The sequence below is a fragment of the Podarcis pityusensis genome (assembly GCF_964106645.2).
Source record: "Podarcis pityusensis genome assembly, chromosome: 1".
Classification (NCBI taxonomy): Eukaryota; Metazoa; Chordata; class Lepidosauria; order Squamata; family Lacertidae; genus Podarcis; species Podarcis pityusensis.
In genome coordinates this window covers 83815979-83838591 of record NC_138028.1, presented here as the reverse complement: position 1 = coordinate 83838591, position 22613 = coordinate 83815979, and the positions used below count along the sequence as shown (strand labels likewise).

At 40.6% G+C, this 22613-nt stretch overlaps 3 protein-coding genes across 3 annotated transcripts; all 3 read right to left on the bottom strand.

Annotated features, from left to right (window-relative positions):
- Window positions 1-3038: 3038 nt before the first annotated feature.
- LOC308463633 (olfactory receptor 5AR1-like) lies at window positions 3039-9584 on the bottom strand (the record flags this gene model as incomplete). Its single annotated transcript, XM_080982220.1, has 2 exons — window positions 8964-9584; window positions 3039-3327 (listed from the first exon to the last, which is right to left on the bottom strand). The coding sequence occupies exons 1-2, from the start codon at window positions 9551-9553 to the stop codon at window positions 3039-3041; spliced, it is 879 nt and encodes a 292-aa protein (XP_080838346.1). The 5' UTR covers window positions 9554-9584.
- Window positions 9585-14160: 4576 nt separating this feature from the next.
- Window positions 14161-15096, bottom strand: LOC308471431 (olfactory receptor 5AR1-like; the record flags this gene model as incomplete). The annotated part of the gene is made up of 1 exon (XM_080995415.1): window positions 14161-15096. One exon carries the CDS (start codon window positions 15094-15096, stop codon window positions 14161-14163), a length of 936 nt encoding a protein of 311 aa, XP_080851541.1.
- Window positions 15097-18776: 3680 nt separating this feature from the next.
- Window positions 18777-19712, bottom strand: LOC308471451 (olfactory receptor 5AR1-like; the record flags this gene model as incomplete). The annotated part of the gene is made up of 1 exon (XM_080995435.1): window positions 18777-19712. The coding sequence occupies one exon, from the start codon at window positions 19710-19712 to the stop codon at window positions 18777-18779; it is 936 nt and encodes a 311-aa protein (XP_080851561.1).
- Between the last annotated feature and the right edge of the window lie 2901 nt (window positions 19713-22613).

The following is a 22613-nucleotide window of genomic DNA, read 5'->3' as shown; positions in this document are numbered from 1 at the left end:
CTCTGAGAGCCTATCAGGTTAGTTAACATAGCATATCTCACCTTACCTGTGAAGACGATGGATGTCATTCCAAGAACACCAAACCAACAGTTGTAGATAGAATCTGTCATTTTATAGTTAGTTTAGCATCAACTAGAAGCCAAATCCCTGAAACACATGGGTGAAGCCCATATCATTAAAATGCTCTCCATGACCCCTCAACATAATCATCTGAGAACATGCTATTTGGGAATTCATTCTTTCCATTCTTCATCTTTAATTGGTTCCAAGCAGAAGTGTTTCATCTCCATTCAGTCCACAATTCAATGTGAATCTTTATTTATTACTTGCCTCTATTTTCTGTCAAATTAAGTTTGTTGATAAACTTGTAAGACAGCCTGGTCCCAATCTTGCCAACTCAACTGTGCAAAGCTATTTCTCATGGGGAAATTTGTAGTATGCCTTTCACAAGAATAGGCTCTTCAAGTATATGGCATGCTGATTCATACTGAAAATGTGAAGTGTGAGCTTCCAGTGGAACATCTTGCATTTGCAAACATTTCCATCATTATCCTCACATACACACACGTCAGCAATTGGGAACTTTGAGATTGCAGAGTCATCAATGTTCATGACACCTACATCCCCCCCCCCCTTTTCCATTATCTTTTCTGGTCAAAGAGGTTTTGAAGGGCTTCGAAACATTTCAGAAACAAGCCCAATCTTTTTGACCAAAGATTGCTGAGTTAGTTTGGAAATCAGTATGGCCATTGAGGTGGAATGGGTTTTGCACTCCCACGTTCCCGACACAGAGGGTTGCTAGGAGAGGGAGAGGGCAGGTGCAAGGTGCAGGGAACGGGTTTGGTGCAGCGCATCATGGCAGGACCTTCTGGTTCACTCTGCAGCCATATTCTTCTCTGGGTTCAGCTCCCTATGTAAAGAAGTGCACGTCTGAACCCACAAGCATGCCCAGCAACCAAATCTTCCCTTTACAAGATCCCAATATGTTGTTGGAGTCAATGTTTCTTTCCATTAAGAACATGTTTTTTCTACCTTAAATCTTATTCTCAACAAGAAAGTAGAATAATGTAGAATAAAGAAAGTAGAATCTTTATTATGTTTATTATGTGAAATGACAGACAGAATATACGGGTGCTGCTTCAGACATCCTGATTATAGAGATATCAATAGGTAACAAATCCCCCAGTACAGTTGCTCCTTGATCTTAAGAGCATCCCAAGCTACCCAAAGCCTGATGAGCAGGTACTGCAATTTGCCACAGAGCCACACTCTAAAAGTAAAGAGAAAAAGGGAGGGGGTATAGTTTTCCTGAAGAAAGAGGAACTGAAGTCTGGCATCAGAGATGTGTGCCTTCCATGTGAGAGTTAAGCTCTAATATCAGCAAGGCTCCAGCCGTTCCCTCACTCAATCCTAAGTCTGCAGTTCAGCAAAGATGGTAGCTGGTCCTTGAGAATGTAAGGCAAAAAGGTGGTCCCATTGAAGTGTGTGAGCTATCCTACCATGGAAATCTGTGGTTTAAATACTATTTGGAGCCAATGTAACATGATGAGTAGGGGAGGGGTCTTCTTGGAATGAGCATTGTAACATACTTATTCCTTTCCATCATAAATAATTTATTTTTGTTGCCGAAGTACACTACAGGATCCTGGAGACCCATGGAGATGAAATAGATTGCTCGCCTCTTTTTCCCTTTGGCAAATGACTGTACTGTTGAAATGGCGATGAGATTGCACTGGCCTATTTATTCTGATTTTTTGTATGTGATGCCAATAAAGGTTTGATGATGATGATGATGATAAATAATTTCAATCCCCCCCCCCCTATTTTGTATAGTTTGTACAGTCTGAAATTGAAAGAGCATGACCTCCATAAGAAATGACTAGCTGGTTATATTTTTTCTAAACCATTACTTTTTGAGGAAGAGCCTACTGTCTAAGCAAAACAGGGATTTTTTCATTAGAAGAGGTAATAAGCTTTGTTTGTAACAGCAGATGAGTGCACTGCTCTTTACATTAACGATTAGGAGGTCTGGATATGTACTCATACCTTCCCGGTCACATTTAAGATAAAGATTATTACCAGAATAAATATATACAGTAGTGAACCATAGAAAATGTATAGTTTGGCACCATTGCTTCACCCTCCCTTGTCCCACCCCTTTCTCTTTCTGCAAGTGCCAGCAATTAGCTATGTTGGAACGCTAGAAGAGCAATGGTGCCTCACCCAGGCTCCCTCACTGGACCCTACTGTGAAGGAGCAATATAGTTGGCTGCCAGGAATGTGGCATTCACTCACAGTCAAAACACTTCTCCATGTCTATCAGTGAATGGTGTGACTGTCTTGCCTAAGTATCACTACTGCAACACATTAACCATCCTCTGAAGAAGGGTAATCAGAGCCATGCTATTCATATAGTTCCCTTGTCACAAATAGCATATATTAATCTTTGCAGCAACAGAGAATGATGGACCGGCCAATGTGTGCAACATGTGGACCTTCATCATACCTGTGTCAGAAGCTTGCAGCATCTACTAGAGCAGGGATGGGAACCTGTGGCCCTCCATATGTTCCTGGACACCAGAATGGACAATGGTCTTGGATGATGGGAAGTGTAATCCAGCAACATCTGGAAAGCCAGGGATTTTCATCCGCTACAGGTTAAATAGTATACTCTCTGTTATCATTCAATGGAATGGTGCTCAGTTCTCATTCTTTCCCTTGCTGACAGAAAACAGGCATCAGAATTCCTTGGTGCTTCAGTAAATCAATAGCCTGTAAACCTCAAATTGTAATACTTTGCTTGGAAACAGGCAGAATTTGTTGTACCTCATTCCAATAAAAATCGAGAGGGCCCAAGTCAAACTTCAATGGAACCTAACTACACATAAAAAATGGAACAATCCCATGCTCAGAAATGGGAGTACATAAAGGATTGTAGACTAAGTGTGAATGTAACCCATTATAGAGATAAAAATTAAAAATGGAAAATGAGATAAAGGGTACAATAAGATACAGAACCAGGATTTTGATAATGAAGCTTATCGCCTCTGAGAGATAATCTTTCCCCCAACCATCCTTTTGAAAGCCTCTTTTACCTCCTTGTTTCTCAGGCTGTAGATGAGTGGATTCAGCATAGGTATTGCAAGGGTGTAAAAGACAGAGATGATTTTGTCCTGTTCCACGGAATATTTTGAACTGGGCCGTAAGTACATGAAAGCAACTGTGCCATAGAAAATGGTGACAGCTGTAAGGTGGGAGGCACAGGTGGAGAAGGCTTTTCGTCTGCCCTCGGCTGAGCTGATCCGAAGGATCGTGACAAGTATGTAACTGTAAGACACCAGAATACCCAGGATAGGTATTGATACAACTGCTGTTGAGAAGCTAAAATGAATCATATCAATGACACTTGTATCTGAACAGGAGAGCCTTAGAATAGGGACCACATCACAGAAGAAATGGTTGATGATGTTGGATCTACAAAAGGACAAAGTAAATATAAATGAAGTCTGGACCGCTGCATTCACACAACCTGTTAGATACGAGCTAGCCACAAGCAAATAACAGAGCTTTTTGGACATGAGAGCAGTATACAACAGTGGGTTGCAGATTGCAATGAAGCGATCGTATGCCATTGCACCCAGCAGGCAGCACTCACAGGATACAGCAATGCAGAAGAAGAAAAACTGCAGGGCGCAGCCAGTGAAGGGAACTGTTTTGCTTTCTGCTACGAAGGTCATCAGTGTCATGGGAGCGATGACAGTGGAGTAACCGATATCTAACATTGACAGGTGGCTCAGGAAAAAATACATGGGAGTGTGGAGCCGGGAGTCAATTGTGATTAATGTTACCATGCCAATGTTCCCCACTAAGATCACCAAGTAAATCAGAAAGAACACAGTGAAGAGAAGAACCTGCAGATTCTGGTTATCTGTGAATCCCAGCAAAACAAACTCAGTAATTGCGGTGAAGTTTCCTTTTGACATTTTACTAAGGTGTGCTCTCTTCTGTAAATAAAAAGAAGAAGTGACAACGTTTAAATACTCTTAGCTTAACACTAGATGTTGCACATATTAACTTGTCCACTGACTTGTTAAAAACAAGAACCAAAAGCATTTTCAGGTGGCCTTGCATTAAAATGGAGGGGAATGGTAAGGAACTGTTGAACACTTCCTCCTCTGAACAAATCATCCCTGCTATAAGCTTCAGAAATTATTGTTCCCCAAAGAAGAGGGGAGTGCAATGAAATTATGTGGTTCTTGCACCATGGGACCTCTCTCTTTGTTGGGATTCTTCCTGACCTGTGCTTTCCTTCTGGACAGTTTCCTTATGTCAAATGACTAGAGTTTATCTAGTTACCAAATGAGGGGGGCAGGTCAAATGTAGAGGTTTGGAGTCTTCTCCCCCAGGAAGCAGCCTGCTTATGTAAAGTCACTAGGAGTGTTCTCATTATCAAATGGGGGCACATCAATTTTTTTGTAATGAGGTGCTTTGCAGGCTGATCCATTTAGCTCATAAATTTTACTTCCTGCAGGGTAGGGTCACCCAGTAAACAGCCATAGGAGCATGATAGAGTTTGGGGATATTTCCTGCACAGGGATTTCTCCAGTTCCATAAGTTCATTGTGTTCTAACATTATTTTTCATAAGGTGATCCTAGTTTACTCCAAACAATGTGTGTTACTTCATTATATCTGGCCTCCTTACACAAATACTACTTTTGCTTGCAGCATACATTTCTCTCTTTTTATATGATGTCTGCATTACTGAGGCACCATGTCAGGGACTGGCTGGATGAGGAGGAGTTGTGGAAGCTGCCTGACAGGAGCCACCCTTAGAATTCTCTGTGTGTTCTCTTTTCTGCTTTCTTAATAAAGAAACTAACTGCAAGTTAGCTGGCATGTCACTATCTTTCTCTGTTCTGCAAATGACCTGTTCTCTCTGTTGGCTCCTTAACACACCACAAAGGGTGGGAAAGTATCTGCTTCAGGGAGATTCTGGGTGTCTGACCTGTCCCATGCCAGGGTCCAACACTGGTCAACTCCCATGGGATACCTGCCAACTATTCAAACAGAATGCCATTCCATTGCCAAGGGCTGATGGGAATGAAGAGTCAATCCTCACACTACTGCCATGCCAACCCCACTTACCTGCTGTATAATCAATAAAGTTGTAGCTTTATTTAACCAAACACTTGTCTGGCACGTGTCATTCCCACAGCACCCACAAGCCACAAACCTGCAGCTGCCTGGGAAACATTGCCTTTGTTTTATGGAGCCTGGGAAACATTGCCTTTGTTTTAACTGCATTAAAAAAAAAGTGCTCTGTGGCAAATATGACATGCTTAGAATAAGGAGCACTCATTTTATAGCCTTGTATAAGCTAGAAACCAAATCCGTGAATCACATGAGTGAAGCTCATATCATTAAAATGCTCTCTATGGCCTCTCTGTATGCTCTCTATGGCCTCTCTCCTGAGGACCTGCTATTTGGGAATTTGTGGTTCTTTCCACTATTCATCTTTAATTAGTTTCAAAGAGAACCATTCCCTCTCAATAAAGTCTATGCTACAAAGTGTGCAACTGAAGCCCCATTTTGTGTCCACCACCCTTGTGTTCCCTATATACTCTACACACACCCGATAGGTTAAGGATCTTTGTTGGCGTTGATATGTGTGTTTCTACTCTGTGTGTCTATTCTTAATTTCATGCCCAATAAGAAAGATAGCACACCAGCAGAATAAAGAAAGCTTGGTTTATTACATGGAATGAAAAAGACAGCGCATATATGTGTTGCTTCAGACACCTTGATTACACACATACTTAACACAACCAGGCAGCAAATCATTCATGTTCATCTTAATAGCAAAAGGATCCCTAACTACCTCAAAGTCTAATGAGTAGGTGGAGCAATTTGTCACCTTCTGGGGCGGCAAGCGGCGGTGGCATGTGGCGGAGGTCAGGCACCCATAGCAAAAAATGTGGGTGCCCAAGCTCCCAGGGTCCACTGGAGCTGGCGCCAGTGCTCAATATACAGCATATCAAGGGCACAACTGGCTGCTCCAACCCACCCCTGTGGATCAGCATGGAGTAGACAAGAGGCTCTGAGGGCAGTTCCTTTCCTTGTTCCCTTGAGCTGGCCAAATATGAAATGTATGTTAGCTTCCACCCCTTCAGGGTGATCATCTCGGCAGAGGCGTAGGAATGGGGGTGCGGGGGGTGCAGTCTGCCCTGGATGTCATCCCTGAGGGGGTGACAAAATGGCACACCATGGGGGGGGGTGGCACTTACCGCAGAGCCTGGCCTGTAGCGTGCCAGAGCCACACGTCTCTCCTGGGAGTGACTCAGGCCCCTGCACTGCCTGAAATGGCAGCATGGGGCTTGCGTCCACCAGGCTGACTCTGTGGGCAGCTCATTGCGGCACCCCCCGGGCAGATCGCTGTGGCGCCCCCGTGAGCAGATCACCCTGCCCCTGTGGGCAGATCGCCCCGCCCCCACTGCTCTGGGTGCCAGAGCAGCTAGCTACGCCCCTGCATCTCAGTAGAATAGTATTCCAAAAAGGGATTGTGAGGTGCTCTAAAAGAATCTCTCCATATTTGAATGTCAAAATGGAAATGAAATTCAATGTAAGTGAGTTTAAAATGAGACACATTCGGGGGGGGGGGCGGAATCTAACTTCACATATATTAGGGTCTCAACCGGTGGTGACAAACCAGGGGGGAAAAAATATTCAATTGGAAAAGAGACTGGCCATGTTGTAATGACTTTTCCAAAGAGATTGTGAGGGAACCTGGTCACAAATAACTGATTTTGACAATTAGAATGTACAGAATGATACACTGGCCAATGTGTGAAACATGTGCTTCTCCATGATACCTGTGCAAGGAACTTAACTCATCTAGAAGAGAAGCGATGGGAACCTATGACTTTCCAGAAGTTGTTGGACTCCAGAATGGCTGGGATGATGGGAGAGATAATCCAGCAACATCTGGAAGGCTGCAGATTCTGCACCCCTGTAGCAGTGTAAGGCCTATACTCTCCCTCTGCCAGTCCTCTAGATAGACCTGTTTGTGCTTGAAGGGCCCCTTTCATTTCACATCTCCCATGTTTTATGGCATCTAAAAACAGCCATAATTGGGAGTAAACAGGCATGTGTCTAGTATTTAAATCAGTTACATGTCTAATAGCAAACTCTGTTGCTATTCAGTGCAGTGCCCAGTCCTCACTCTCTCTCTTTCTGATGGAGAACAGACAATCCTCACACTACTGCTTGAAATCAATAAGCTGCATTCAGCCTAAATTAGTTATGTTTAAGTCCAATTCATTTATTTTTTTTTGAAAAAATTCTTTATTGGAATTCATTAATGTCATTACTCTGACCAAACTGCGGGAGGCAGTGGAAGACAGGAGTGCCTGGCGTGCTCTGGTCCATGGGGTCACAAAGAGTCGGACACGACTAAACGACTAAACAACAACAACAACAATGTCATTACAGATTTAACTTCACACATACACACATACACATACATACTATATATATATATATATATATATATATATATATATAATATGTGTATGTGTTTAAGAATATATATATATATATATATATATTCTTAAATTAGTTTAACTTAGAATGTTAACTTAACCTTCTAATTCCACTTAGATATCAGCTAAGCTAAAATCATATAATGGTACATAAAATAAAGTAAAACGACAACAACAAACTAAAGTAAAATAAATATAGACTTCCCATCATTTCCCGATATAGTTGACATTTGTGATTTTGAATGTACTTATAATTATTACCTTACATTTAATATACATTCTAATACTTTCTTACAACCTTGCATACTGATTTTCCTTTATTTCTTAATATTTTATGTACACAAGGGTCATTCAAACACTACCATATATAATATGTCGCTGTTATTATTTTTTAAGTATCTCTTAAGCATTTCCCATTTTTGAGAAAATAATTGTTTGGTGTTACCTCTTAACCTATTTGTTAATTGAGCCATTTCCACATAGTCTAATAATTTATTTTGCCATTCTGTTAGCGTTGGTATCTTTTCCCCTTTCCAATTAGATGCAATCAATAGACTGGCAGCCGTTGTTGCATATAAAAAGATTTCTCTTGTATGTTTCGGAATGTCTCTACCTAAGATTCCTAACAGAAAGGCTTCTGGTTTCTTTAAAAATGTTAATTTGAACATTTTTTTTCATCTCATCATAAACAATATTCCAAAAATCTTGGACTTTTCTTCACGTCCACCACATATGATAAAAATCTCCTATTTTTTCTCCACACTTCCAACACTTATTCAAACTATTTTTTTACATTTTGGAGATTTTTGATGGTGTAAGGTACAACCAAAACTGCATTTTCATCATATTTTCTTTGATGGTGTAACATACAGTAAAGTTCATGTTAATTTTCCAGTTAATTTTCCAATTCATTTTAAAGGGAACTGAGTTACGACCTTTTTCATCCATTTCAGTGGGACAGAAATTCAGTTAATGAACAGAGCAATCACATACATCTCTATGCAGAAAAAAGACTCTTAGAGTTCAAAGTGACTTACCTTAAGGTAAGTAGTCAGGACCAAACCCAAAATGTAGACAAAAATTAATCATATGGACATTGCAGTTAAGGATGAAATAAGGCCTCTTAACATGAAGTTCAATGGCTCTGAGTGATAGCCTTTTCCCCAAGCAGCCTTTTGAAAGCCTCTTTGACCTCCTTATTTCTCAGACTGTAGATGAGTGGATTCAACATCGGTATTACAAGGGTATAAAACACAGAGATTATTTTGTCCTGCTCCACAGAATATTTTGAATTGGGCCTTGAGTACATGAAAACAGCTGTCCCATAGAATATAGTGAGAGCTGTAAGGTGGGAGGCACAGGTAGAGAAGGCTTTACGTCTGCCCTCAGCTGAGTTCATCCGAAGGACGGCAACAAGTATGTATATGTAAGAGATCAGTATGGTCAGGATCGTTACTAATGCGATTGCTGTGGAGAAGCTAAAATGAATTATATCAATGACTCCTGTATCTGAACACGAGAGCCTTAGGATAGGGGGTACATCACAGAAAAAATGGTTGATGATGTTGGATCTGCAAAAGGACAAAGTAAAGATAAATGAAGTCTGGACCGCTGCATTCACACAACTTGTTAGATACGAAACAGCCACGAGCAGATAACAGAACTTTTTGGACATGATGGCAGTATACAACAATGGATTGCAGATAGCGATGAAGCGGTCATATGCCATTGCACCCAGCAGGAAGCATTCACAGGATACAGCAATGCAGAAGAAGAAAAACTGCAGGGCACAGCCAGTGAAGGAAATGGTTTTGCTTTTTGCTACCAGTGTCATCAGTGTCCTGGGAGCGATGACAGTGGAGTAACCAATATCTAAGATTGATAGGTTGCTCAGGAAAAAGTACATGGGAGTGTGAAGCCTGGAGTCAATCCTGATTAATGTCACCATGCCAACGTTCCCCACCAAAATGAGCAAGTAAACCAGTAAGAACACTACGAAGAGAAGAAACTGCATACTCTGATTATCTGTGAATCCCAGCAAAACAAATTCAGTAATTGTGGTGAAGTTTCCTTCTGACATTGTCACAAGTTGCATTCTCCTGTGTAAATAAAAATATGAAAAAAGTTGAAATAGTATTAGCTACCAGGAATTCTTCCCTTGCTCTTGTCCCAAGGGTCCTCTGTGGATGTTCGGAGTCTTCTCCACAGCCTACTAATGGCAAATGGCCAGGAGAGTTCTCTTAACTAATGAGGGTCAGGAAAAAAAAAAAAGATTGGCACATAAATGTTCAGTCTCCTTTCCCCCATTGTGTGTGTGTGTGTGTGTGTGTGTGTGTGTGTGTGTGTCTAATTTATTTCTGAGCCAAACCAATGGAAGCCATGGTCATTTCACTCATAATTCATAATGTGCCATTCATATTGGCTACCTCAGATGTTATGCACTGATAGTCATCTTTACTTTATTATATAGTCATCTTTACTTTATTATATGCTGTTTTCTGTGGATGATAATATTTTGACCTAGCATAAGTGCAGGTTTGTCACCCATTCCTTATTTTCACTGTTCACAATTTAGGACTTCTCATCATAATTAATAAAATATATAGCATGGGCAGAGTTTTCCCATATTTTAAAGGAAGGTGAAAATTTCCAACCCCATGTTATCTTGTTTTACTGAGGCATTAGCTACTCTGACATCAGTAGATTTTATGCCCAAATACATGTGCATAATATTGCAAACTCTGAGCTGAGGTTTCAATGTTATATAACCACAAGGCAGTACAGGACAGACTTATGACCTAAGAATGCAGGTTGTGTCAAAGATTGGCACAAAAAAGCAGGGGTGGGAGCAATTTCAAATGAAAGGCAAGAGGGGATGTTGAACCCTATCTCTGCTCTCCACTTTCCCCCTGCTTTTCTCCGAGATGCAATTTGAGATTAGAAATTAAAGGCAGGATTCACCTAACCAGCCTTGTCAGAGGAAGACACAAACTTACACCTTTACACTTTCCACCCTCTCCTTCCCCCAACACCGCAGAAATTGACTCAAGGGGGTTGGGTAACCAGTACACAGAGGAAAGAGACAGGGGTCAATTTATCTGACAAGCAGTAATGCTTGCACAGACAGAATGGTTAGAAAGGTGTGGCACTGAATGGATTGTCTTAGCCTAATTCATTTTGCCCATTCACTAACTAGGATTTTTTTAAAATGGCTATGCGTTTTGACAGGAGTGGATATCTGCAAACATAGTACCCACTTTCCCCAGCAGCTTATAATGATAAATGGAAGTGTTCGGATTCTGTAAATTTTTTTCTTCGTTAGGCAAAATACCATCAAAAATTGACATGTATTTCCCCACAGTTTTTTTTAAAAAATAAACCTTTGCAAACTGCTGTTTTGTTCACAAAAAGTTGATCTTTTAGACCATCCTTAATCAGCCCTTGTAGTACGCTACTACAGCAAAGTCCATCTAGCCTTTCCAAATCCATCAAATTTTAGGCTTCCTAAAATTTCAGGGTTTTTTTTCTCATTCTTTTTACTTTAATGTCATCATCTGTGCCACTTGAGTAAACAGAAATTTAAAGCTGGGAAGAATTGTGCTATTCTTCCTACTCAATGGGTGTCTTCCCATTCATTTGTTAGGCTGCTGTGGCGAATAAAAAAGGAACATGCCTGCAATGTTGAAGCTGCAAATACATAGAACCAGAGAATTTTGGAGCTGGATGGGACCACAATGATCATTTAGTCCAATCCCCTGCAATATGGCTTAAACCAACAACCCTCAGATTAAGAATCTCATGCTCTACCAACTGAACTATCTCTTCCCTTTAACAGAAAAAATGCAGAGATATTGCATTAACCCACTTCCCTCAATGTCAACTAATATGACGAGTCTCTTAAACTTGAAACTTAAATGTTTTATCTGAGCTGAGGTTTAAAATTTGGCTGCAAAGCCTCATGAAAACACTGCTTGGCTAATTAATTTCAGTCCACGTTTAATGAGATCTGCTTTATCTGTTGGTCTCTTAACAGTCACAGACAACATGCAGCATCATACAGAGCCAGTCCATACAGCTTCTGTGAACAGAAAATGAAAATAATTTCTGTGCAACTGATTTGCCTTCAGATAACTAAGCTGTTCATTAATCTGAAGGTTAGAAATTAAAATTCACAAGCACTTTGAGATTTTATCAGGTTAGTCAACATAGCCCAAGTAACTTTACCTGTGAAGATGATAGATGCCATTTCTAAAGCCCCCCAAATCAAGATGCGTAGATAGAACTGCTCATTTTATACTTCATTTGGTCTAGAAACCAAATCCCTGAAATATATGAATGAGACCTGTATCATTAAAATGTTGTGTAGGACCTCTCAGCATAATCACCTGAGGACATGCTGTGTGGGAATTTGTTCTTGTTCCCACTGTTCATCCTTAATTAGTTTGAAACAGGACTACTGGCTTTCCATTCAGCCCACACAATATGGTCACAATCCTCATTAGTTATTTTTCTCTACCTTGTTTTCAAATAAGCTCATTGATAAAGAGTATGGTAGAATCAGAAGACTCTTTATTTGCATCAGCCACTAGCCATATCAATAAAATAAAATGGAATATACTGAAGACAGGGATAAATACTTAACTATAAAAAATACGTTCTGGAAGTATACATCAATAATCAAATAAAATATCTTATTCCAATTGCCCCTGCTAAAAAAATTGCAGTTTTTACTGTCACCTTATTATCTTGATTTGCCAGAAGAAAGGACACAGTAGCAATGGTTGAGCAACCTAGTATGGATAGTAGTAGAGGGTTAATAACCTCACTCCTCAAAAAGGGGTATCATTGGCTATTCCCAAACTCATGAACATTGAAGCCAACCCAACAGTGCCAAAATACTTATCATTGGAAAGTGTCTTATGAGTTCTTTGTATTTTGAGTGTGCATTGTTCTCTTGGAAGATATTTAATAGGATCAGTTCTAGGGTTGCTTCTAATACCTGTTTTGTTATTTTGCAGATTTCTTGTAGGACTGATGTCCAAAAGTGTTGAATTTTAGAGCATTCCCACCAAATGTGGAGGTATGTGCCTATAGCGTTGGACCTAGTGGTGCAAGCAAAGCTTGCAAGATCTTGCTGGCTGATCAGGGTGAGGATTCCAACCAGGAATTCAACGTCTGAGCGTGGGGTACCGTGGCCAGTCCCCCTCCTCTGACCCTTATGAGGAGCCCCCTTTACTATGTTGATCCTGCCCTATGCCATTTTTGCATCTGTATAAACAACCTTCTTTTCCAAAACTCAGAGGGAGATCTTCTTCCTGTGAAACCCCACAGGAGCATGACATGGGCAGAAGTCTGCCCCTCAGTTGAAGCTCCTCTAGTCCTTACCCCACCAGGCAACAGGGTGCCCTGCCTATTTTGGCCTAAAATAAATTCCACTGTATTAGTGGCAATTCACACGATCCTGTGCATCAATTGTGATCAAGCTCAGGTGTTCTTTTATGTGTCTCACCATGTTGAGAAGCATAACTGATTGGGATGCAAGACATGGCCTTTTCTTTCAAAGCACCCAGATTGTAGAATAACCTCCTGAAAGATATTCATCTGATCTCCCTACTTTAAACTTCAGATTAGCAGATAAAACCATTTCACTCTGCTGAGTTTTAGTGTGGCTTTATTTTACCCTTCTGTTGGTGTAAACGGATTATTAAAAATGAGTACAAAAATAGATTTTAGCAGCTTGGACTATTTAGATTGGCTTTTTTAGATGGGAGCCACTGTGAATTAATCTGATAAATAAGGTGAGGTATAATTTTTAAAATAAATAAAAGAGAGTAACATAGAGCAGGACAAAGACCATTCATTCACAGTCTAGTTGTTCCATTATTTAGATCACTGAGTACTGCTGTTGTGACCTGATGGCTGAATAAAAAGTCAGATACTTTAGGTTGGCTTTCAAGCCACTTTATTGATTCTGAAACTGAACCAATCAAAACATGCAGAAGGAAATTTCTCTAAGTGCAAAAATCAACTGTAAACTCCGAGGGGAGCCCCTGGGCCAAAGAGTCCAAAAAGCCAGCCTTGTGTCCAACTCCTAAGTAGATCACTAAAGCTAAACCTGCTTCCTGCACCTAACCACCAAAAGTCATTAAATCAAGCCTATCAAACTTATCACACTATGGACTACAACTGCCACTCAGTAGGGGTAGACAAACATGCATCTAGCCACTCAGAGAATACAAATCCACATTTTTATCTATTTGAAACTCAAATTCAAACTCAAACTCATCATTTAATGAAATCTTTACTCTCATCCTTCTGAAAGCATCTTTCACATCTTTATTTCTCAGACTGTAGATCAATGAAGATCACCCCTGAGAACAAACTCATCCATTGTCTCCCAAGACACACAGATACCAGCCAGCCATGCTATGTACTATTAATGCCACCTACTGACTATTAAGTGTGGAATGGGCAAAAAAAAAGCAACACACCAAGACAATTACACACAGAAATACACACAAACAGAGAGAGAGAGAGAGAGAGAGAGAGAGAGAGAGAGAATACCCACTTTCTTGGTTATTCTTTATTGGAAACTCAAACTCATCTTGAAAAAGAACTGACTTAATTTAATGAAATATTCCCTGTCATCCTTAGGAAAGCATTCTTCACATCTTTATTTCTCAGACTGTAGATGAATGGATTTAGCATTGGGATCACAAGGGTATAGAACACTGAAACAAATTTATCTTCATCCTTTGAGACACTGGAATTGGGCCTCAGATACATAAAGATGATGGTCCCATAGAAGATTGTAACAGCCATGAAGTGAGAGGCACAAGTGGAAAAAGCTTTGTGTCTGCCCTGGGCAGAGCGAATCCGCAGGATGGCAAAAATGATGTAGGTATAGGAGATGAGGATAATCATCAAAGTGGGTAGGATTCCCACAATACCAAAGATAAAGTGCACAGTGTCAGCCACCTGTGTGCTTGAACAAGAAAGTTTCAGGATGGGAGTGGCGTCACAAAAGAAATGATTGATAACATTTGAGCTGCAGAAGGACAGGCTAAATATGAATGAAGTACGAATAGCTGAATTCACAAAACCACACATGTATGCACAAATTACTAAGCGCAAACAGAGCTTCTTAGACATGGCAATGAAATAGAGTAATGGGTTGCAAATGGCAGTAAAGCGATCATAAGCCATAACAGCTAGAAGGCAAGCCTCAACTGTGGCAAACATACAGAAAAAGAAGAATTGCATGGTGCACTCTGTGAACGGAATAGCATTGTTGTTCGCTACAAAGGTCATCAGCAACCTGGGTGCGATAGTAGTGGAATACACAATATCAACCAAGGACAGGTTGCTGAGGAAAAAGTACATGGGAGTGTGAAGGTGTGCATCACGGGTGGTTAGGATGATGATGCCAAGATTTCCTGACACTGTGACAATGTAGATCAAGATAAATGCCAGGAAGAGAATGGCCCACAGCTCTGGATGTTCCATAAAGCCCAGAAGGATGAATTCAGTCACAATACTGTGATTCATGTATTCCATGATTTATCACAAAGTTTCCCTAGGAGGAAAAAAAATACATTTGAAACAAGTATTTTTTAAAAATCCTCATGAAAATTTATCAGAATTTTAGTGCAAATTTCTCCTAATAAACACATTTTTATATGCAGTTTTGAGTAACATGCAGATTTTTGCAATGGATTTACCCCACGGTGATAAAGTTTGTTTATTTGCAGTAATATGTGCATTTTGTGAACACTTTCCCCAATATATGCATTTTTAACCCTTTTTTGGAGAACTACACCACTAAATTCAGTGAAGTGCCCACTTAAGGATTTGGGTTTGCATATTAGTTTGAAAAGTATGAGTTAAGTAGTTTGGGCGTTAGGGAATGGTTAGTACTTCTTGTGAGAGACACGTCATGCTCCTTCAGGGGTATTTTGTCCACCTTTGGTCCCACCCCATACTCACCTGTGGCTCCTAGAAGCTATCAGCATGTGACAGTGTCCAAGCCCCGGGATATAGCTTCGACTGGTCAGCTAAGCCACATGATGGTAGCCAATGGTCTCAAACCTTTGGTGTGATAGGGACTTCCCCTGCGTGAAGACAGGCTACGTCAAATTGAGCAGATAAGACCAATAGGGGGTCCAATGGTCAAGAAGGCCATTTCTGCCCTTGCTGTAGAGGGAGGTGAGGGGCAGGGGGGCTGGTCAACTTGGGAAGCTGGCCCATCTAGGAGAAGGAAAAGTCTGAAAAAGATATCCTTTCTGGGGTTTCCAGGTCAGAAGCATTCCAGGTCAGGAGTTGCTGAGATTATAGGTTCGAAACTTGAAACGTAGGGGCAGGCCCCATTAATCACATTGGGCAGGCCACAACAATGGCATTAAGCAGGACACACCTTAAGCACTAACCAAAATAAAGCACATGCAAAGGAAGAACAGAGACCCTTCCAACATTTACTTGTCGTGAACCACTCCTGCAAGTAGCCAGTGATAAGGACACAATTGCCAGTCAGTGCTGTATGCATTTCCTTTCCTCCTGACCTCATGATTGACCCCCCACTCCCACAACACTTATGCCATTACAGAATTTGGTACTGTTTAAGGTGCCACAAGGGATTCCTGCCTGAGTTCATTAGAACACATAACATTAACATCCACATACAAGATTACCTGTGCAGGTCTACCTGTCTGGCACAGGAAGCAATGTGGCAGAAGTGGGGAGAGTAGCACAAAGCAGATTAACTTTCCCAGCCTCTCCTTTAAACTGAAACACATAACAAAACAAAAAACCAAAGCCCTATTCCTCAAACTCTATTTCTAAGACACGGAATGTGATGGGAAATGTAGTCTACCCAAGTAAAAATTGCAGGGACCTCTTTTCACACCCAAAACAGACACTTCTAAACATCTACATTACACACCTACACAATTTATTCCCCAAGCACTGAGTTTAAGAAACATAGGGGGTGGGAGACAAAAATTCCACTGGGCTAGCTGAAGTCCCCTTTGTGAATCAAGTTCTATCTTCAATCCAGATTTTAGTTTAGAAAAGTCCTCCATTTTTCTTAAATACACTTCCCTTCTTTTCTTTCCCACATCCAAACTGATTTATTATACCCATTCCCAGGGTTGCCAACTGGATTATTTCAAGGATAAGCTAGTGTGGGGACTTCCATGGAGATGGAAAGGGAAAAAGTCCTGTAGTGGCATTGGGAATTTCTCAATGCAGCATTTTCTTTTATTCAGCCTCTGATGCAGCCTCCCACCCCATCAACTTCGAGAAATGATCCCTCTCGTCTCCACTGCACTGCAAATGAACATAAATAATAAACACCTCCTCTGGTCCACACTCTCCAGTTTCCAGTCCTGTCTCTCAGCACTCCAGCCTCCATAGGCCATCCAAAAAAATAATGCAGGTGGTGGAGGCAGCAGTGCTAGTCTCCTGCCACTCCAGCTCTTTAGTTTGCTCTACTTGGTTTCCAGCCCTGCATCTCACACCAGGTGTGCAAATTGACTCAAAGCCCCATCTTCCTCTTGAGGCCAGCCCAGTTCTTTTTCTTCATCTGCTCTCCCTCCCACCACTGAGCCCTGGAGACTGAGGCTAATAGGGAGGGGAGGACGCAGCCCCGTGGAGCTCCTATGCAATATTTTGCAGAGATGGGAGTTAATTGGGAGAGGGAAGGAAGGCAGACTCCTCAGAGAATGTATGCAATAATTTACAGTTGATTCCAGCTGGGTTGAAGCTGACTAGCTCCACCTGCAGTCTTCTTTAAAAAATATATATTTTTAAGACACTCTTGCCCACCAGTAGATCCAGGCTCTCCCACTGCCACCTGGAAAAAGCCAGGCAAAACTGGAGACTTCAGGTCAGCCCTTGGGGATCATACAGCCCCAAATCTTCCCCTGTATATTTTCAAATTCTATACCAACACAATGAGTAAAGCATTTTACTGTCCCCCTATATTATAGAATCATGGAATTAGCAAGTTGGAAGGGACTCTGAAAGTCATATAGCCCTGGACCAGACCAATAGTGGGTCCAATGGTCAAGAAGGCTATTTCCGCACTTGCAAGATCTTGCTGGCTGACCGGGGTGAGGATTCCAACCAAGATTTCAACTCCTGAGCTTGGGGTACTGTGGCCAATCCCCCTCCTCAGACCCCTTATGAGGAGCCCCCTGTACTATGCTGACCCTGCCCAATGCCATTTCTGCATCTGTACAAACAACCTTCTTTTCCAAAATTCAGAGGGAGAGCTTCTTCTTGTGAATCCCCACAGAAGCATGACATGGACAGAACTCTGCCCCTCAGTTGACGCTTCACTAGTCCTTACCCCACCAGGCAAAAGAGGCCCCATCAGCCTAAAATAAATCCCATTGCAATGCACACAGTCCTGTGCACCAATTGTGATCAAGTTCAGAGGTTCTTTTGTGTGTCTCACCATGTTGGAAAACATTACTGATTGGGATGCAAGACAGGGCCTTTTCTTTCTAAGCACTCTCCTGAGAGATATTCATCTTATGTCCCCACTTTTAACTTCAGATTAGCAGCTAGAACCATTTTACTCTGCCTAGTTTTTGTGTGGCTTTATTTTATCCTTCTGTTGGTGTAAACTGTTAATTAAAAGTGAGTACAAAAATTGATTTTAGCAGTTTGGTTTATTTATATTGGCTTTTTTAGATGGGAGGCACTGTGAATTAATCTGATAAATAAACGTGAGGTATAATTTTTAAAATAAATAAAAGAGAGCAACATAGAGCAGGACAAAGTCCATTCACTCACAGTCTAGTAGTTCCAGTATTTAGATCACTGAGTACTGCTGTTGTGACCTGATGGCTGAATAAAAAGTCAGACACATTAGGTTGGCTTTCAAGCCACTTTATTGATTCTGAAACCAAACCAAACCAAACCTTCCTGCAGAAGGAAATTTCTGTAAGTGCAAAAATCAACTGTAAACTCCGAGGGGAGCCCCTGGGCCAAAGAGTCCAAAAAGCCAACCTTGGGGCCAACTCCTAAGAAGATCACTTAGGCTAAACATGCTTCCTGCACCTAACCACCAAAGTGATTGAATCAAGCCATTTACACACTATGGACCACAAGTGCCACTCAGCAGATGTAGACAAACAGGCTACTCAGCAGGCTGCTCACAAAAAACAAATACATATTTTCTTTCTTGGTTATTATCTATTGGAAACTGAAACTCCTCTTAAAAAGGAAATGAATCAATTTAATGAAATCTTCCCTCTCGTCCTTATGAAAGCATCCTTCACATCTTTATTTCTCAAACTGTAAATCAATGGATTTAGCATCGGTATCACAAGAGTATAGAACACTGAAACAATTTTATCTTCATCGTTTGAGACCCCAGAATTGGGCCTCAGATACATAAAGATGATAGTCCCATAGAAGATTGTAACGGCCATAAAGTGAGAGGCACAAGTTGAAAAGGCTTTGTGTCTGCCCTGAGCAGAGCGAATCCGCAGGATGGCAAAAATGATGTAGCTATAGGAGATGAGGATAATCAACAAAGTGGTCATGATTATTGAAGTAGCAAAGATGAAATGCACAGTGTTAGCCACTGCTGTGCTTGAACAGGAAAGTTTCAGGATGGGAGGAACATCACAAAAGAAATGATTGATAACATTTGAGCTGCAGAAGGACAGGCTAAATATGAATGAAGTCTGAGCAGCTGAATTCACAAAGCCACAAATATATGCACTTGTTACTAAAACCAGACAGAGCTTTTTAGACATGGCAACAAAATAAAGTAACGGGTTGCAAATGGCAGTAAAGCGATCATAAGCCATAACAGCTAGAAGACAAGTTTCAACTGTGACAAACAGACAGAAAAAGAAGAACTGCACAGTACATTCTGTGAGTGGAATAGTGCTATTCTTTTGTAGAAAGGTCATCAGCAACCTAGGAGCAATAGTAGTGGAATAGCCAACATCAACCAAGGATAAGTTGCTGAGGAAAAAGTACATTGGGGTATGAAGGTTTGCATCAAGTGCGGCTAGGATGATGATGCCAAGATTTCCTGAGACTGTGACAATGTAGATCAAGATAAATGCCAGGAAGAGAATGGTCCACAACTCTGGATGGTCCATGAAGCCAAGAAGGATGAATTCAGTCACAATGCTGTGATTCGTGTATTCCATTATTTACCCCAAAGTTTCCCTAGGAGGAAGAAAATGAAATTGTGAAACAAGTACAGTATACATTTTTAATCCTCATGAAAATTTCTTAGCAGTTTAGTGCAAATTTCTTCTAATAAGCACATTTTTCTATGCAGTTTTGACTAATATGAATTTTTTTGAAGTGATTTTCCCTAATGTAATCCAGTTTTGAAGGTTATTTTCACTAATATATGCAGTTTTGTACCTAATGTTCTTTTTAGAAAGCGGCATCATAAAATTCAGGGAAGTCCACATTTCTAAGCATAGCTGAATTTTGGTTTGCATATTGGTTCAAGAAGTACAAATTAAGTCATTTCCACTAAAATGCAAACAAAATTCAATTTAACCTCCATCTCTAGTGGACCTCAAAAATCCACTCAAAAATCAGGGGCCGATTCTTCCTATCACCTCCCATGACCTCCAGCTCAGTGGGAGAATTCAGTATCACCTTCCCGGCAGGCAAAAGTCCTTGAGGAGGGTAGGCTAATGAAAGGCATTGTCTAGTGAGGAAGTGTTAACTTGGAAGGGTCCTATGGACTTAGACTTACTTGAGGACCACATTTGTCACAGTCCGGAATGTCACAGTCCTGACATTCTTTACTCCCTTACACGAAGAGTGTCTGCATGTTACTATGTCACAGTGATTCAGTCTCCTGTTAGATGAAACCATGAACAAAATGTTTAACAGTAATTGGAACAACAAATGCTCCTGGCTGGAATCTGTCTCCGGTGATATCTGTTTTTGCTAAATTCACTTAAAGGGAAAATACTGGAACTTTCTCTGTCAGTGTTTTAAACAACTGGAAGACTGCACTGGATATCAAAACAGGATTTTCCAAGTACTGCACTTCAACTAAAGCACTCCTACCCAGCCTCTGCTTTAAACTGAAACACACACAACATTTATTCCTCAAAATCAGTGTTTAAGATGGGAATTGTAGTCCACCAAAATAACAATGGCAAGGACCTCTTTTCACACCAAAAGCAGACATTTCAACTTTCTACATTAGACAACAACACAATTTATTACCCCCCAAAATACCACTGGGCTTGTTGAAGCCCCCTTTGTGAATCAATACAGCTCTATTTTCAGTCCTGGTTTTAGTCTGAAAAACTCATCCATTTTTCTTAAACATACTCCCCCTTCCACCACTCCTTTCTTTCACTCTAGCATTTTTTTTATCAGCCTCTGATGCAGCCCCCCATCCCCCCTCTACCCCATGCACTTCTTTAAATGACCCCTCTAGTCTCTACTTGAAATAAAAATAAATAATAAACACCTTTTCCAGTGCAGGCTCTCCAGCCTCCACTCCTGTCTCTCAGCACTCCATGCTCCACAAGGCATCCTGGAGATGCTGTAGGTGGTGAAGGCAGGAGTCCTAGGCTCCTACCACTCCAGTTCTTCAATGCACTCTCCTTGATTTACAGCCCTGCATCTCATGCCAGGTGTACATGAACACTCAAAAACCCCTCTTCCTCCTCTTGTGACCAGCCCAGTTCTTTTCCTTCATCTGCTCTTACCCTGGAGACTGAGGTTAACTGGGAGGGAAAGATGCAAACCCCCCTGGAGAGTCTATGCAATATTTTGCAGAAATGGGAGTTAATTGGGAGAGGAGAGGAGAGGAAAGCAGACTCCTCAGAGAATCTATGGAACTTTTTAGTTGCTCCAGCTGGGATGAAGCTTGCAAGCTCCCTCTTCAACCTTCTTAGTCATATCTGTTTGTTTGTTTTTTAATTATTTTTATTCAATTTCCAATATAAAATTTTAAACATACATTTTCAATATTGTCACAGATACATATTTTTGACTTCCTTCAGCTCATCCGCGAATCTTCCGTTTTCTAATCTTCTATCCGCAATTCTAAATTTAACATTGCCTTTTATTTTAAATAAACCTATTCCCTTGTTCCCTTTTTTACAACGTTTCTAATACTTATTTCTTCACAAAGCTTCCTGTAAACCCACAAACGTTATTTGTACTTTTCATATAGTCTACAAATTTACTCCAGTCCTCGGTAAACTTGTGATCTCGTCGGTTTTGAACCTTTCCTGTTAATTTGTCTAATTCTGCGTAGTCTATCAGTTTCATTCTCCATTCTTCTATCAATGGTAATTCTTCCTGCTTCCATTTTTGGGCCAGTAGTATCCTTGCCGCTGTTACTGCATATAAAAATAATTTATGATCCTTCCTATTTATTTCATTTCCAACCATTCCTAACAAAAAAGCTTCTGGTTTTTTAACAAATGTATATTTCAACATTTTTTTCAGTTCATTATATATCACTTCCCAGAAGGCTCTCACCTTTTTACATCCCACCACATATGATAAAATGTTCCCTCTTTTTCTTTACATTTCCAACATTTATTACATACTTTATACATTTTTGCTAATTTTACTGGAGTAATATACCATCTATAGACCATCTTCATCATATTCTCTTTTAATGAAGTACAAGCTGTAAATTTTATCCTTTCATTCCACAATTTATTCCACTCATCTAATTGTATATTATACCCCAAATCTCTGGCCCAATGAATCATAACTGATTTTACCTCTTCATCTTTCATATACCATTCTAGCAACATTTTAGACATTTTAGACAAATTTTTGAAATCATTACTCAATATCTCACTTTGAAACTGTGATTCTTTTTCCGAAAAACCTCTCTCCTTTATTTCCATTTTAAACATTTCATTAATCTGATAGTAATGCAACCAATCATTTACATGTTCTTTAACTTCCTCATATGGCTTTAGCTTCCATTTTCCTTCTTCTTTAATAATCATGTCCCCATATGTTATCCACCCCCCTCTCATATTGATTTTTTTCACACTCATCACTTCTAATGGAGATAACCAATGCGGTATTTTTGATTCTAATAG